The 15,335-nt window shown below is 42.9% G+C and overlaps 1 protein-coding gene across 11 annotated transcripts in view; it reads left to right on the top strand.

Annotated features, from left to right (window-relative positions):
* Positions 1-15,335, top strand: part of LOC6582161 — a 91,987-nt gene that overhangs the window by 2,848 nt on the left and 73,804 nt on the right. For 5 of the 11 annotated variants that reach the window (XM_032731146.2, XM_032731145.2, XM_032731140.2 and 2 more), the window contains 8 exons: positions 2,278-2,476; positions 2,966-3,112; positions 3,513-3,799; positions 3,925-4,313; positions 4,377-4,825; positions 6,126-6,294; positions 6,356-6,604; positions 6,668-6,797. In XM_032731146.2, coding sequence (XP_032587037.1) covers positions 2,278-2,476; positions 2,966-3,112; positions 3,513-3,799; positions 3,925-4,313; positions 4,377-4,825; positions 6,126-6,294; positions 6,356-6,604; positions 6,668-6,797 — 2,019 coding nt within the window. Of the gene's footprint in view, positions 1-2,262; positions 2,477-2,965; positions 3,113-3,512; positions 3,800-3,924; positions 4,314-4,376; positions 4,826-5,886; positions 5,944-6,125; positions 6,295-6,355; positions 6,605-6,667; positions 6,798-9,275; positions 9,354-15,335 lie in introns of those variants that run through there. The other 6 variants (XM_032731144.2, XM_032731143.2, XM_032731137.2 and 3 more) reach the window with 5 other exon arrangements.

Genomic DNA, 15,335 nt, shown 5'->3' with positions numbered 1-15,335 from the left:
CCTCCTACTCTATCGCCAACCGAAACGCTCTCTCTGTGTACGCTCCTCAATCACAAGTTGCTCAACCCAGTTAATCACATAACTCACGCATACCATAACAGTTATATGTATTATATACCAGTTAAATACTAGCCAATTGATGCCCAGCAACAAATAAACTCATAAGTGTTCAAAGTTCCTATTAATTCTTGTTGTGTGTGTGTGTATTTTGAAAGTTCCAAAGGTTCCAACAACTACTACTTGTATTTAACTCTATAGCACACACACGCATACATTGACACCCATACACAGTGAACCCACACACACAGACACACACACACACACACACACTGACGTCACTTACACATACAGTTACACGCACACCCACTAAAATTTGTTAAATGTATTTATATTATATATTCTTTCATTTCTTTTTCTCTCTTCTAATCATTTTCGAATTCATTCTCGAAACACGCCAAAAAAAAACTATTTAAAAAATTGTGTATATATATAAATATATATATATGAAAAATACCAAACTAAATTCGTTTTCAAATCTTTCATTTTTGATGCATTTCATTTGATACTTAAAAAATACAACAAACAACTACCAAATGTCGTACTTGAATTTGGAATGTAACGAAAACATAAATGTTGTCGAAAACAACGATTAACAAACGACCAACAATTTAAATTGAATACTCTACACGCAACAATAACGAATACAACAACAACAACTACATCAAACAAACAACAAATAACCAATGAACAACAACAATTTTGAATACATTTCTAAATGTACACCACTTACAAATCTATCTATCTACTATCTATGAAACTCTGTCCCACCCAAAATGCTTTTATTATCTAACATCAATTTTATTTAACTACTCTATCTCTCTTAACTATATATTTATGTATGTATAAATATATATTTTCAACTCGATTCGTTTGCATTTGACACGTGCGCAAAAAAACCAAAAAACAAAAACCAAAAACTAATTTGAAAAACAATAAATGATTGTAAATGTATAAATATGAATTGAAAACTTGCAATACAAACATGAAAAATTCGATGAATTGAATGATAATTGTGTTAAAATCGAATTGCCAAACGTACAATGAAAATGCAAAAGAAAAACGCAAAACGCTTTAAAACAATCGCACGTATCCTCTACTACAATACCGTTACCTATCCACTGCAAACCGTTTCCGACGAGCCCTAAGTTCCCCAACAACCCACCCAGCCCTAAGAACCTCATCCCCAGCCAAGTGGGCGGTTTAAATACGCAAATGAAAATCAAATATCGAAACAACTTTCAAAAACAATGCAAAATTTTTGAATCGCATCAAATGTTAGCAGCGCTAGGAGGTAGAAGAGTGTAGCTAGCCAAGAGCTACCTTTGAGAATCGCCAAGAGAGGCGACCAAATAAACAGTTAACCACTTAAGTGTAGCCAAGTGCCAAAAGCGAAGGCCAAAGATAGTATATAAAATATATTCTTGCAACATAGTTTTAAGGTTTCTAAAACCAAAATCAAATCGAAATCGACATCAAAATCGAAGCAACACGCACAGGCTCACAATAATTGTTCTCGCAGCAAGTTAATCAAAAATAAGCATATATTGTATATTAAAAGCTAAGTGTTGAAAATTGTTAGGTTAAGTTGAAAGTTCAAATGTTATTCGAAGAAATCAAATCAAATCAAATTAGATCAAGTGAATTTAGTTGTAAGTGCGCTTAGCGCCCTAATATGCTTCCTCGAGCCTCACTGCGCAGAGATTAGCTCTTTAAAGTAAAGTATACCCTGCTTAATGCAATGCACTCTTAAGGCTTCAAAAAACTTAACTAAACTCGTAACTACTAACTAACTAAGTAACTAACTAACTAACTAATGCTTGAATGTGTATTTTTGTCTACTTCACTTAACTATCTATTTCTATGTCTAATCTAAAATATATCTCTATATATATTTATATATGTACTCAAGCCTTCAGCACTTCTCTAGTTGTACTACTCTATGTAAACTCTATGCACTCTTCTAATAGTTCTCTAAGTCCTATAAAAATCACACACGAAGCAACTGCAACAGCCACAGTCACAGCCACAGCCGATATAGTACGGCTATTTTTCGCCAAGTCGGAACGACTTGAGCCAGTCATATATAGATCTATCAGATCTATATCGATCTAGACAGCTAAAGAGAGAAGAATTTTGAAAGCAGAGAAAGCAGAAACCGCACACACAGAACCTTGTAATCCCAATCAACTAACCTAATGATAGTGCGACGTTTTACAGTCGCCTTCTTTCAAATTTTCACGAAAGGCCTCGTCGAGCTACTCCCTGAAACTGGATCCGCCGGGCAAGGGCAAGGTGAAGGCCAAGCGAAAGCCTCTCAGCACTCCGGCGTCGCCGTCGCGCGTGCGCCAAGAGCCCCAATGCACCTGCATGTCCGCCGAGCAGTATGCGCGCTTGAGAACCGATCCACGTGTTAGAGGTGAGAGAACAAACCAATCCAAAAACTAAGACTAAATACTACAAAACAAAAAACTAAAATAAAAACCCAAGTCAAAACTTAAACCAAAACCAATTCTCAGCCAAATCGAATCGAATAAGCAAATCGGTTAAGTCCATTCAGTCAACGAGCAATTACGACTCCCACTACCCCAAAACTTTGTTTGCTCGTCTATTGCTTTACGTTTCCAGTTCATGTTTCTTCGAAAGATTTGCTTTAACGCGACGATCTCTATTCTTTCTCACTCTCCCTCTCTCTCTCTCTGTCTCTCGGTCTATATGGGGCATGTTTCGCCTGTATAGTTGTGCTAGTTAACCGTTTGATTTACGCTTTGACCCGTCTCTTCACATATATATAAATAAGTAATACAATGTACCCCCGCCACTCTACCCAAAAGTCTATACAGCTAGAGATTAGGAGCCAACTCCACCGCATCCCACCCATCAAATCTCATCGCCATACTCATTGCAGGTTCATCCACATTGCCGCGTAATGTCGGCTCCCACAGAATCACCGATGTCGATGGCCAGCAGCAGGGCAAAGTTGTAAGCGCCGTGAGCAGCACCTCGCTCTATGATAATGTGGCTAGCGGTGGGCCGGGCGTGGTCCAAGGAGGCGGTAAGTGTTCAGAATAGTTTAATACTAATGTATATCAGCATAACAAATTACAATTTAAAGTAAATTGTCGTGTTTAAAAATAAAATTAGTTCACTCAATGAACCAGTTCCATTCACATTTTAGTACTGCTTCCTCTCGTACTGTATTAAAGATTGCGAGCTTCTCTCTCTGAAGTCAACTTGAAATTCATATAAAATATGCAGTATTAAAAATATAATTTATTTAGATTTTATATTTTTATTTTCAATAATTTATCATTCGATTTGCTCCACTGTGCAATGTCTATTGCCAGCTCTGATTTGAAATACGATCCTAATAAAATGCTAAATTTGCTCTACCCCGTCCACTCTCTTTCTCTCCCTCTCCCACTCTCTGTTTCTCTTCCCTCCTCCCTTCATAGATACCCTACAACGTCAGCTTAAAGGGCAAGATGGCTCGATGGTGGCCAATGCGGGCGTCAATACCAACACACCGGGCGTCATTGTCACCGGCGTGGGCAGCGGCTCGGACATGTGCACGCAGAATCATGTGGGCTCCCAGGTGGGCCCAGACGATGCCGGCGCCTGCCAAATGGATATGGATCTGTCGAAGAGCGAGGGCACCCAGGTTGGCGGCGGACTGCACCAGAGCGTGGGCACCTCCACCAAGTCAACCGGCACACGCACCAAGGATTTCAACGATGATATGGTGAGTGAAGCCTACCAGTCGCTCACCTGGCTCAGCTTTGTGCCCCGCTACGGGCTGTCTGTCTGCGCCAGCCACCTAATCTATCTCTTTATCGCTCGCACACACACACACACACACATTTGCAGACACGCGACGCGCACTCGCACGATATGCACCACCAGCACAACGTAATCAACAACAACACACGACGCAAGACCAAGAGCACCGAGGACATGAACGTCGACACGAGCACACTAAAGCGCATGCTAAAGCCGATGCCCAGCACTGAGAGCCCCGTCACGTCGCCGGAGATGGGGCGACGCCGCTACAACTACTACAATGCCAATGGCGCACAAACGCTGGGGCCGCAGCACATGCATCAGCACGGCATTGGCATGGGCATGGGCATGGGCGTGGGCGTCGGTGGGGGTGCCGGCGGTGGCGGTGGCGGTGCTGGCGGCGGCCATCACGTCATGAACAACAATACCTTGGGCCGCAACAGCGGCAGTCAGTCGTCGCGCTTCTCCGGCTCGAGGTGAGTTTTGTGTCCGGAAATTGTTTGTGCCTCTCGCTAAATTCGTTTCTTAAACCTGGGCAGATCTTCGCATGAAATCGGTCGTGGTTATCCGCAACGCAATCTGTACTTGGAATTGGAGCGAGAGCGCGAGCGCAGCTGCATCGAGGGCTCGCCGCCATCGGATAACGTGATGTTCGACAACCAGTGCTATGCGACCACGCCCAGCTCCAGCAATGGCAACTCCGATCAGGATCAGTCGTATGGGCAGCAGCAGCAGCCCCAGCAGCCGCATCCACAGCAGCAGTCGCATCAGCCGCATCCGCCGCACCCACAGCAGCGGGCATCCAGGCATCAGCACCATCAGCATCAGCAGGCGCCGAATGTGACGCCCACACCGGGCAGCCCCACCTCGCGGCTGCTCATGGAGTACGAGATGCACTTGCGTAATACGCTGGCCAAGGGCATGGACGCCGAGTCCTATAGCCTGCATACGTTCGAGGCTCTGCTCTCCCAGAGCATGGAGAATCTGGGTGAGTTGCCCTGGCCACAGCGTCACCTCACTTGAAGGCTTCGATTTAGTTTTAGTTTTAGTTTTTGGGTTTCGTTTCGCTTAGTTTTTCGCTTTTGGTTCACATTCGATTCCGTTCGACTTGCTGTACTCGTAGCCAATTTAGTTTGAACTCAACATTTTGTTCTCTCGTTGTTGTTGTAGCTGAACATTTCGTCTTGTTCTTGCTCTTCCACTTCTTGTTTTTCTTTTTTTTGTTTTAACCACCAACCTCCCAGCCACCCACTTGCTATCATTTTATTGTACGCCTCCCCTCTCTAATCGAATTTTTAATTAGCTTGAGCTCGAATGTTGTTTTCACTTCGTGCCCTCGTCAATGTCTCCAATCAAGTCGCTTTTTCCATGTAACACTTGAATTTGATAGAACGGGGATAAAGAAAAAGACAAAAAGAGACTAGCTGGCATACCGAATAGCTAGCTAGCTGGACAGAGATAATCTGATTAATGCGGGTTGCCTTTCATTCCGGGCATTTCGCAGGGCAAACTGCACAAGAATGGAATTCGTGCTGAAATCAGAATGGCTTTGTTAGCTGAATGCAGGGAGACTGCAGCGCTGTCAATAGTTATTTAAGACTATTATTTATAATCTTTATTCAAGAGCTTCTCTGCTGCTATAGCAAAAGTTTCCATATATATAGCCATTTCTGCATATCAAAATCTCTCTCCTCAACTCAACCCAACTCACCTCAGCTCAGCTCTCTTCTAAATGTTATGCAGCATATTTTTAATTTTCTATCAACCAAATATTTTCATAATTCTAGATGTGATTTTTTGTATAATTTGTCTCTTTGCTATCGTAAACTTCTCTCTAACTTTCTGTCTCTTTTAATATAAATATTTAAATAATTAAAACTTAAATGCTATCCATACATATCACAATATGCTCATCATGCGCCCTCGCACACAATCAACCAACACAATAACCATACAACAACAACAACAACAACAACCTCATCACTATCAACAACAACAACCACCACCACCACCACCACCAAACAACAACAACCAAACAACTATCATCAGAATTCGCTGAAAGCCTACCAGGATCAACACAGCGCAGCCCATATCCACTACGTAGGCGTAAGTAGTTCCATTGAATGCACGTCTCTTAACTAATGCTATACGAAATAAAAAGCCCATTTAATATATATTCGAAGAGAACTGAAATGCTGATGCTTGCCCTTAGACGTTGTATTTAAATTAGTTTCTATATGGAAATACACGAATCATATTCATTCATTTCATTTTTTCTCTCCCTTTAGCCAATGCAAAATCTTCGACCTTGCCGCTGCCGCCGCATCGCCCCCTATCCACCATACGGGATAAGGAACGCGATCGTGACCGGGATGGCTATTACAGCGATCGTAACGAATTGATTCGTGAGCGTGAGCGGGAAAGGGATCGCGGCTATCTGTCCGATCACAATGCTAGGTAACTATCATATAGAAAGACTAGCTGTCAATCATTATATAAATTCAATGTTCCATTTCAGTTTCTCGAACTCTCGCTGTGCCAGCTGCATTGGGGAATCGGCACGTGCTCAGTGGTTCCGTCACTCGGATGGCTGGCGTTCGGGCAGCTCGACCATTGGTTCCGGTTCCGGCCACGGCATGATGGCCCAGCAAATGGCCGGCTCTGGTCACAAGCGTTCGCCCTGGGACTCGCTGCCGTCGCTGCGCCAAGACAGCAGCCTCAACGATTCCGGTTATAAGAGTGCACGCGCTGACTCCTTGGAGCAACGGTAGCTATTCTTACATATTAAATATCTGAACTATATGCTAATGATTTCACTTCCTCTTCATAGTGCTGAATTTATACGTCAGGATAGTTTGCGATCAGAGTATTTGAGCGATCGCGAATCACGCTATGGAATTGTACAACAGGCCTCTATAGAGAGCACCGATTCGCGCATGTGTTATCTCACATCGTCAGAGGTAAGTGTTGTTCAAGGGGAAAAACGCCTTTTGCTAAAATCTTGATTATAATTTAGTCGCCGAGGTATTTCAAATTATCAAAATACCTTTTGGCTGTATTTCAAACAGTTAACAGCATATTCACAAGCCAAATATCTTATTAAATATCTTAGCTAAACTTCTACTTCTTGTGTATTCAGCAAATCCCTTGGCTAAACTTTTCCATAGAAATAACCAAAACTCTTGTAGAACTTTTAATAGCTATCTCAATCACGATTCGAAGGCAGTTCAACGGCCTGTTGATTGCTTTGAGAGCACCTCGAGCCTTGGCTTAAAACTTATCCATCAGGTTTTCAATACACATTCTCTCTCTCTCGTTCTCTCGCTCACTTCACTTCTGTCGTGCCAACGTCTTAAGCTCTTTATAAATACCAATTTTATTCGCATAAGCCTTTGTGCTGCCAATTGCCTGCAACGTAGTGGCCCGAAATCCATCATAAAACCCAGCCCACATGCAGCTTCTGTAGAGTGGAGTCTGCCCAGCTCTCGCCTCTCCAAGCTCAGAGGGCAACTGTATACTGCGCTCTATTTATAGGCAGACCGGGGCCAGGCAACTGGGTCAACTTTAGCAGAAGTTTAACTGGCGCTGTTAGAGCGCTTACATTACTCTGTTAGCTAACAGTCGTGCTCATCGTTAACAGCAGTGAGTGCTGTGAATTTGTGTAGCAATTAACACAGCATCCAATGGTAACTGTATAAGTGAGACTGTGTGAGTGTGTGTGAGTGTAAAAGAGTCGCAAATATGTGCATACATATTCCATATATATATGTATATGTATTTATATTTGGCTACACAATGCATTCACACACACATACACAAAAAAAGGAAAATAAATAAATAAAATGAAGAGGAGGGAAAGTCAACTGGCGCATTTGGCTGAGCTACATAAATGATATTTTTAGTTGCAGCCCAAACTGACCCAGTTTTGCCTTGATTAAAAACAAACTGCCAGGCATGGCATACACACACACACACACTCCTAAGCATACACAGTTACAGGCAGGCGCCTCCTTTGCAAAAAAGGAGGAAAAACTTTCTCTGTTGCAACTCCCTCGGCTTGCAGCCTTGTCAACGTCAACGCCGCTGCCTGCCTGACTGCCTACTGTTCATAATCATGACAACGATGATGACGATGAGGATGATGATAATGTTGATGTTGATGCTAATGATGACGATGCTCAAAATGTGCAAGTGCTTTCTGGCTGCATATGAAATTGCTGTGCAGCCGCTCAACGCTTTTGTCTGCTTTGTCGCCTTGGACTCGGGGCACGACCCGGCATGTCAAGCCGGCTAATGTGTGTCTGTATGTGTGTGTGTGGGCGTGGCATGCATAATGCATGTGAGGCTGTAATGTGCATACTTGTGGCACGCTTACAGCCATTTCTGATCTCTTTGCCTTGACACTAATGAGGCGCAGCAGCAAAGATGTCGCGTCCACTTCAATGCAGTCACGCATCATTGGGCAGCAGCCTTAGCAGCAGAAGCAGCAGCAGCAGCAGTAACAGCAGCAGCCCAGACGCACGTATACTGAGACAACAGTTGAGCGCTGTTAATTGCAATAAAACTTCCATTGTTACACTGACACATAATCCGCATAACAGCCATCCCATTCTCTACCTTTGGTGCTCTCTCTGTCGCTCTCGTTCCCATTCTCCACTATATACAGGCCCCTCTTTTCCAACATTTTTGACGCGGCGCATGCGCTTTAGCCTTGCTTTACGCTCTTCAATTGCGCTCAGTGGCGCATCTTTCGCTCTTTGCGTCGCAGCTTTCGCTTGCCTTCCAAGCTGCTGCTACGGCTTCTGCTGCTGCTGCTGTTGCTGTTGCTGCGACTGTTAGACTTCCAGCTGCGAAAGCTCTGATTGCGTTGTCGCGTTGCTTCGCTCCGCTTGCCGCTGTCATTGCTGCTGCTATTTTGCTAGTGTTGCGCTAACTTTTGCTCTGTCGTTTTATAATCAACTCAAAATTTTACCTGTGTGCGTGTGTGTGTGCATGTGTGCCTGTATGCGTGTGTGTTGTGTGCGCGAACCAGCGTGCGTATATCTAATGCCATTTTGCAATTAAACAATTCGCCAAACAAACGAATTTAATCAACAATCGAACAATTATTCCAATCACTGCCCGAGCGCTGTACGAATATTGCCAGCCAGCAAATGTGAAAAATGTGTATAAAAAGTTTTTTATTTTAAAATTCACGAGCAGCTTCCGTCGCGGCAGTAACTGCAATTTTCGCTCTGTATGTGCTTCTTGTGCCACTGCGTGTGTGTATGTGTGTGAGCGGGTACGTGTGTGTTGAGTAGCGCTCAAAAGTATGCAACGTGTGGAAAAATTCGCTTTATTGCAGTTTTGTTGAAATACCACCAACAAGAGGAGCAGCAGCAGTCGCAGCAGCATTCACAGCAGCAGCAAAACACAATTGCCAACAACAACAATAAAATCTACGACAATAACAACGACAACAACAATAACAACCACAACAACATGAAATAAAAGAACGCAAGGCTCACGTTAAGCAAGTAAATGTCAATAAAAACCCCAAAAAAGAGAAAAAAGAGAAGAAAAGGCTGGCATAATAAATAAAGCAAAACACAAGCACAGCATAGTCTAAATCTAACCTCTTTCTGCATGTGTACATGTGTGTGTGTGTATGCGTGTGGGTGTTTGTCCTGTGTCATTTTATGCCAAGCGAAGATTAAATGCTTTGTTAATCTCTCATAAGACACAAGCATCGCCTAAGCAGCTGCCCAAAATAAAAGCAACTCAAGCGATTTCTGTGCCACTCGAGCGTGTATATCTGTCATCATGCGCGTGGGCATATATGTTTGTGTGTGTCTGTGTGTGTGTGTGTGTATGTGTAGTAATAATAATAAAGCTGGCAATCAAATTTGCTGCCAGATTGTCGCACGCTGCGTTTGCATTTGGCATTTGTGATGAGCAGCACGCGGCGTATACGTAATTTACGCGCTTTACAGCCAGAGCCAAACAAATGTCCTTTAAATTAGACTACAGCAAACATTAAACACAACAAATTCAATAACTATTGGCAACAGTACGACTAAAAAACAGTTCAGTATAATAGAAAATGTAGAAAATGTCGCTGCCAAATGCGATTAACATCACGTTTTTTTCCCATTGCGGCACGTGCACAGAAACTGTATGTGTACGTGTGTGTGTGTGCGTATGTGAGTGTGTGTATGTGTCGATGTTGTGTTTTGATAAGCCAACAAAGTTTGTAGCTTGTGCAATGAGGCCGGTGTTTGTATGGCTGCCTGCCTCTGGGACACAAAATCCGTGACTCTTGCCGAAGCGAATAGCCGCTGCCTGCTATATCCGAGCTCTGCAGTTAGTCTAACACTATTAGCTGCAGTTCAGCGGCTTTAAATCAATGACAAAATAAGCCATTTACCTGTTAAATCTGATAGCTTTACTACTTTGCTTTTCCCCTTTGGCATTTTATCATGGAAAGATGGTAGTGAATGGAAAACTCTATTAGGAAGTACCCCATTTGTATATAGTATAACAGTTTATGAGTTCTATATTTTGTTGATTTTTTAGTCAGTTTAGCTTTTAGCTTGCCTCGAAATATATAGACAAAACTTCAGCTTACTTGGTATCAAAATGAATTAAATTAGGATTTTTATTAGATATGCTACATAGCATAATCTATACAACACTGATTTTAATATAATTTAATATCAATAGAATTAACTATATAAATTCATAGTCTCTTCCCTTCCAATAATATTGCCCACAATAAATTTAATTATGTGTTTACTTTTTATTTACTACGCTCTCAACAGCGCTTTTCACACAGGTCCGTCTTAGTCAAAGTGTACTGTAAACAGAGAGCCTGAGTGTGTGTGAGCGAGAGTATGTGTGAGAGCGCAAACAAAGCTGCGAGTGCTGCTTAAATAATGTAAATCGTCTGCCACCTTAACATAGCGTTAAAAGCTTTCCGTCGAGCTTTCGTGCGCACCTGCACTCTGTTAAGTAACCGCGGCTGGCAAGCACTTGAAGCCGCGTCGGCCCATGTTTGGGGACTTAAAAGCTTTGCCTTGTCCACAGGAAGTGGCCAGGCGGTGGCAAGTGGCGCGCACATTGCTGTTAACGCTCTGACAAGCTGCTGTAATGGAAGCTTGTCTAAGTGGGTGGTGCAAGCGCCCAATCCGCTCACTGCCTCACCTACTCAGCCTCTCTCCCTCGCCCTTACTGCTTTGCCTGCTGATTGCAAGCTGCTGAAATTTGTAACTAATTTACAAAATTTCGCTGCAATTTGTGTGCAGCTTATGAAGCCAGAAAATCTACGCAACAATTTGATGCTGGCCCTCTAATTAGGGTCCTTGTTAGACTTGATACCTGTCACGAGCTATTAACTCACAATTTTACACAGCTCGACGGCCGGAGAGTGGCAGCAGCTGAAATTTAAGTCCCGTTCGTGCAACATTTATGTGGACTACTATTATGCTAATTGAGCGCAGGCAATGCGTAAGCCATTTATCTCAATCGCTTTAATAAGTGAATAATAATGCGCATATTTTAAATATTTATAAATACATAACTCACAATATTTTACAAGCTGTCCCGGGTATCTCTCTGTCTCCCTCTCTCTCTTTGGCGAGCATTAAATATTGTGCAGTCAGCTTCTGGGCAGCGCATGATCAATCAAATTGATTAATTACCAAAAAACGTTTTAAATATGCGGCACAGGACATTAATTTATGTGGTAGAAGACTCAAAGAACAACAAAAGAAAACCCCAAAAAAAAAAAAAGAAAAATTATATATAAAGCGCGACTTTTATTAGATTGAGAAATTCGGATAAGAGGCAAACCAAACTTTGGCACCTACGCTTACAAAATTGGGGCTTAAGGTACTTAGCTTGAGAACCTTTTTATTTGCATACCCCGTCTATGGAGAGAGCTTGGCCTGGGGTATATTGAGAGCGTGTCTAACTGAGCTGAAGTGCTCTGCAATTAGCGCTCGATCAACATGCCTCAGCCTGATACTCTCATTTAATCTCATCTTAAATCTTGAACAGCATTTTGAGACCCTGCTCAGCATTCTTAAGAAAGAAATTCCTTCCCTCAATTGGACTAAGAGTCTTAAATCAAATTGACTAACTATTTATAGCTCACACCCTGCAGACTGTGACGCAGGGTATGCCCTTTTGTGGTTCAGTTAGCAGCTGTAACTTTGTCACTTTGGTCAGGTTCATTAGCTGTGACAAGCGTGAACCTTTTTTGTTTCGTGTCTTTTATCATAGATGTTGCGTCAATTGCGAGCAGCTTCCCTTTTTAATTTGTTTAAATTTCATTTCGCACCTTTTTCATCTTTGCTTCATCCTCTTCGCTCATTTTTTTTTTATTCGCCGGAGAGCAGCTAAACCCGCTGATATCATTAGGTTAAATTGACGAACGCCCTGCCAAACAGCTGAGGTTGCCCGAGTCGTCCCAGAGGCGAGAGCTGAAAAACAAAAGCTGAAACTTTTTACCCACACACACACACGCACAGACAGGATAAACGTGTGGGTGTGTGTGTGGAAGGGACTGAGTTTAGTTGAAAAAAGCGACGCTAAATCATTTGGCACGAAGCATATCAAGCAAATTGACGCCAGGACTAAATGGAAGATCTCGAGAGTTGTGCAGACGTGGAAATTACAATTTGGCTGGAGACTTGCGTCTCTCGTCGTTCGCTGCTGCTGCTGCTGCTGCTGCTGCCCTGACATTCCCACTGACATTTCAATAAGTGAAGAAACTAATTTCTGTCCTGCAACAACAACTAGAGCAACTGCAACACCAGCAACAACAACAACAACAACAACAGCGCTCAGCAGACGCGCACAAAGTTTCCGAGCAGTTTCTCATCTCAACTTGTGCAACTATCGGTCTTATTCCTCTTTCAGTCTATTCCTTTTTCCACTGAGCAAGCGAGTGAGTGCGACAGAGATGGGGAGTGCAAAAACGGCAATATTAATTTGCAGCGAGTGCATTAAGGCGTGAGTGGGCGGGGTCGCTGTCTCGTGGCAGCTGTCAGCGAAAGTTCGACGTGTACGTGGACAGTTGTCCAAGTATTTGACACAAAAATAACAGTTTTTCCTACTACACTTTTTCCCTCTTTTGTGAGTGAGTGTGTATGAGTGTGTGGGTGTGTTTTTTAGTGCTGACCAAACGAGAGTTTTGTGCAACTATTACACGTATTTCAGTTACCAACTTGACTTGTCCCCCCTTCCTCTTTTGCTAATATCCTTTTGCAGCAGCTTCCTCTCCTTTGGCAATATGAATTGCTAAAAGTGCACAGCACCCACATTGCACCAGCCCCGCCCTCCCCCACTCTTAAGTTCGTGCTGGCAATGCAGCATTGCCTTGAATTCACTTTTCGATAATTCCCACCCCGCTCTCACTTATACTCTTATTTTCTTTTCGTTTTTTTTTCGCCTTTCTTTTTTTTTTATCGAAATGACAGCCGTATGTAACACACATGAGCCATTCTGTGCCGGGCTGGGCGTGGCATTGCGGTCATCTCAGCCTGTCTCTCGCCCTGTGTGTGTGTGTGTGTGTGTGTGTGTGTCACAGATTTGCTGGTTTGCTTTTGGCCGCAGGCTTATGAAACTTAAGCGCATTGCAATGCATTTCATTGCGGCCTCTTCAAGTTGGCAGCATTTTTTGGGATTCGGTTTCAATGCAGTTTATGGCCAGCAAAGTTTTGCGGCCAACTGTAAGTCCTGTGATGTATGAGGGCGCAGTGAGAGATGCCACCCCCTACCTACCGCTCCCCCTTACCATTTTTTTTTGCCGCTCTGCCACATAGGCTGCAATATTGGATAAAAACTGCGAGTTGGGTAATATATTGCCTGTAGGTTGCATATGTGGACTGCTTTTAATGTGTTTTCGCTCTCTCTCCACCTCTCACTCTCCCTCTCCCTCTCACTCTCTGTCTTTTTGCTCAAAATGAACTTGGCTAAAAGTTTTTGGCTTAAGGTACGCTGCGAATTGCGTTTACTTAATTTTCCTGTGTCTAAACTAGAATTTCATGTGCAAAGGCTGCTCAGCTCGCAAAAATAGCAAGAAATAACTTTGAGTCGAATTTAATTTTGGTTTCCTGTTACAGCAAAATACGCAAATTTCTGATGCAGAGCAGTTGGCAGGAACATAAGCTAGTTATGACAACTATAAATTGGTCTTGTGATCATGTTTCTGAATTTCTAATGAAATCACAATTTTCGTTTCGTTTTTGCCTGCGTCAGCTCAGCAATCATGAATCCAGTTCAACCTTTGTAAGCACCTTTTGTAATACAAAACCTTAGGCAAAACTTTTGGTAACTGCTTATGCATTGAGCTGTATAAAACAACAACAACAAAAAAAAGAAGCAGAAGAAGAAGAAGAAGCCATCAAATTTGCATATATTCTAAGCTGGAGCTTAATTCCCAGTTGCGTCGTCGTCAAGTCAAAACAGCTTTAAGATATAATTTCTGGAATCAGTTGAATTACTTGGCAAATAGTGAGAGCATTTACCCCATTCCATTTCATCTCCACTCCCCTTTTCCCACTCCCCACTCACCCGCAAGCTTCAGTACCATTTGGCAACTCTCTTGTGGTAGATTTTAAAATGCTTACACAACTTTTCACTCACATCGCCGTTGAGTTGAGAGAGTTTCAGAGAGTTGGCGGAGTTGAAGTGCAAACAAAACTTTCATGCCTTTAACCAAAAACAAAGATGGAATCGTCACGAACTCTGGGTGGGCCAGGGCAATCGTGACTGTTCTTTAATCAGATGGCTAGCAGCGAGGTGCCTTTAAGCAAATTATACAAATATAGTCATAATAAAGCCTTTACAAAAGAGCCCAGCCCTCTGCAAATGAATGGAATTGCTGAATACGAGACTGCCAAACCAGGCGTATGACAGACGCGACAGCCAGTCGAGGAATGGCATCGCATGGAATGTGGCAACACAGTAGGCAGGCGCATTCATTTATTCGATTGCCAACTGAAACGAGAAAAAGCGTGAGAATGATGAGCGAGAAGGGGGAGGGGGCCCGAGAGGGGAGAATTGCCAACTGAGTGGCAGACAAGAGCAACGACAGGCAGTTAAAGTAAGCTGGCAAAACACTTAAGTCAAAACTGAAACTGTGCCTCCGAATGGAAAACTCAATTCGAGATGACAATCTTACATGACAAAAAGCGAGAAAAATAAAAAACCGAAAAAAAGTATAAAGAAAAGAAAATACAGAACGAATACGAAGGAATATACTTGAATGTAACAAAAGCCCAAAACATCAATGACAAACATTTTAACAATTGAACAAACTGACTGTGGGGCTAAAAAACATTATTTTCCTCACATTTTTCCCAGCCCCAGCCTCTCACACATGAGACGTGTGCGCGTACGAGTTGCAAATCAAGTTAGCGTGAAAGCAAAGGTGTGGGGCGTGGGCCGAGGCCCGGCAGGAAGCCAAAAAGAAAGACGCAAATGGCAAATGGCTGGCTTGTTTCGTTCCGCCT

Source organism: Drosophila mojavensis, unplaced genomic scaffold, assembly GCF_018153725.1.
Source record: "Drosophila mojavensis isolate 15081-1352.22 unplaced genomic scaffold, ASM1815372v1 contig_74, whole genome shotgun sequence".
Lineage (NCBI taxonomy): Eukaryota > Metazoa > Arthropoda > Insecta > Diptera > Drosophilidae > Drosophila > Drosophila mojavensis.
This window is presented reverse-complemented; position numbering and strand designations above follow the sequence as displayed.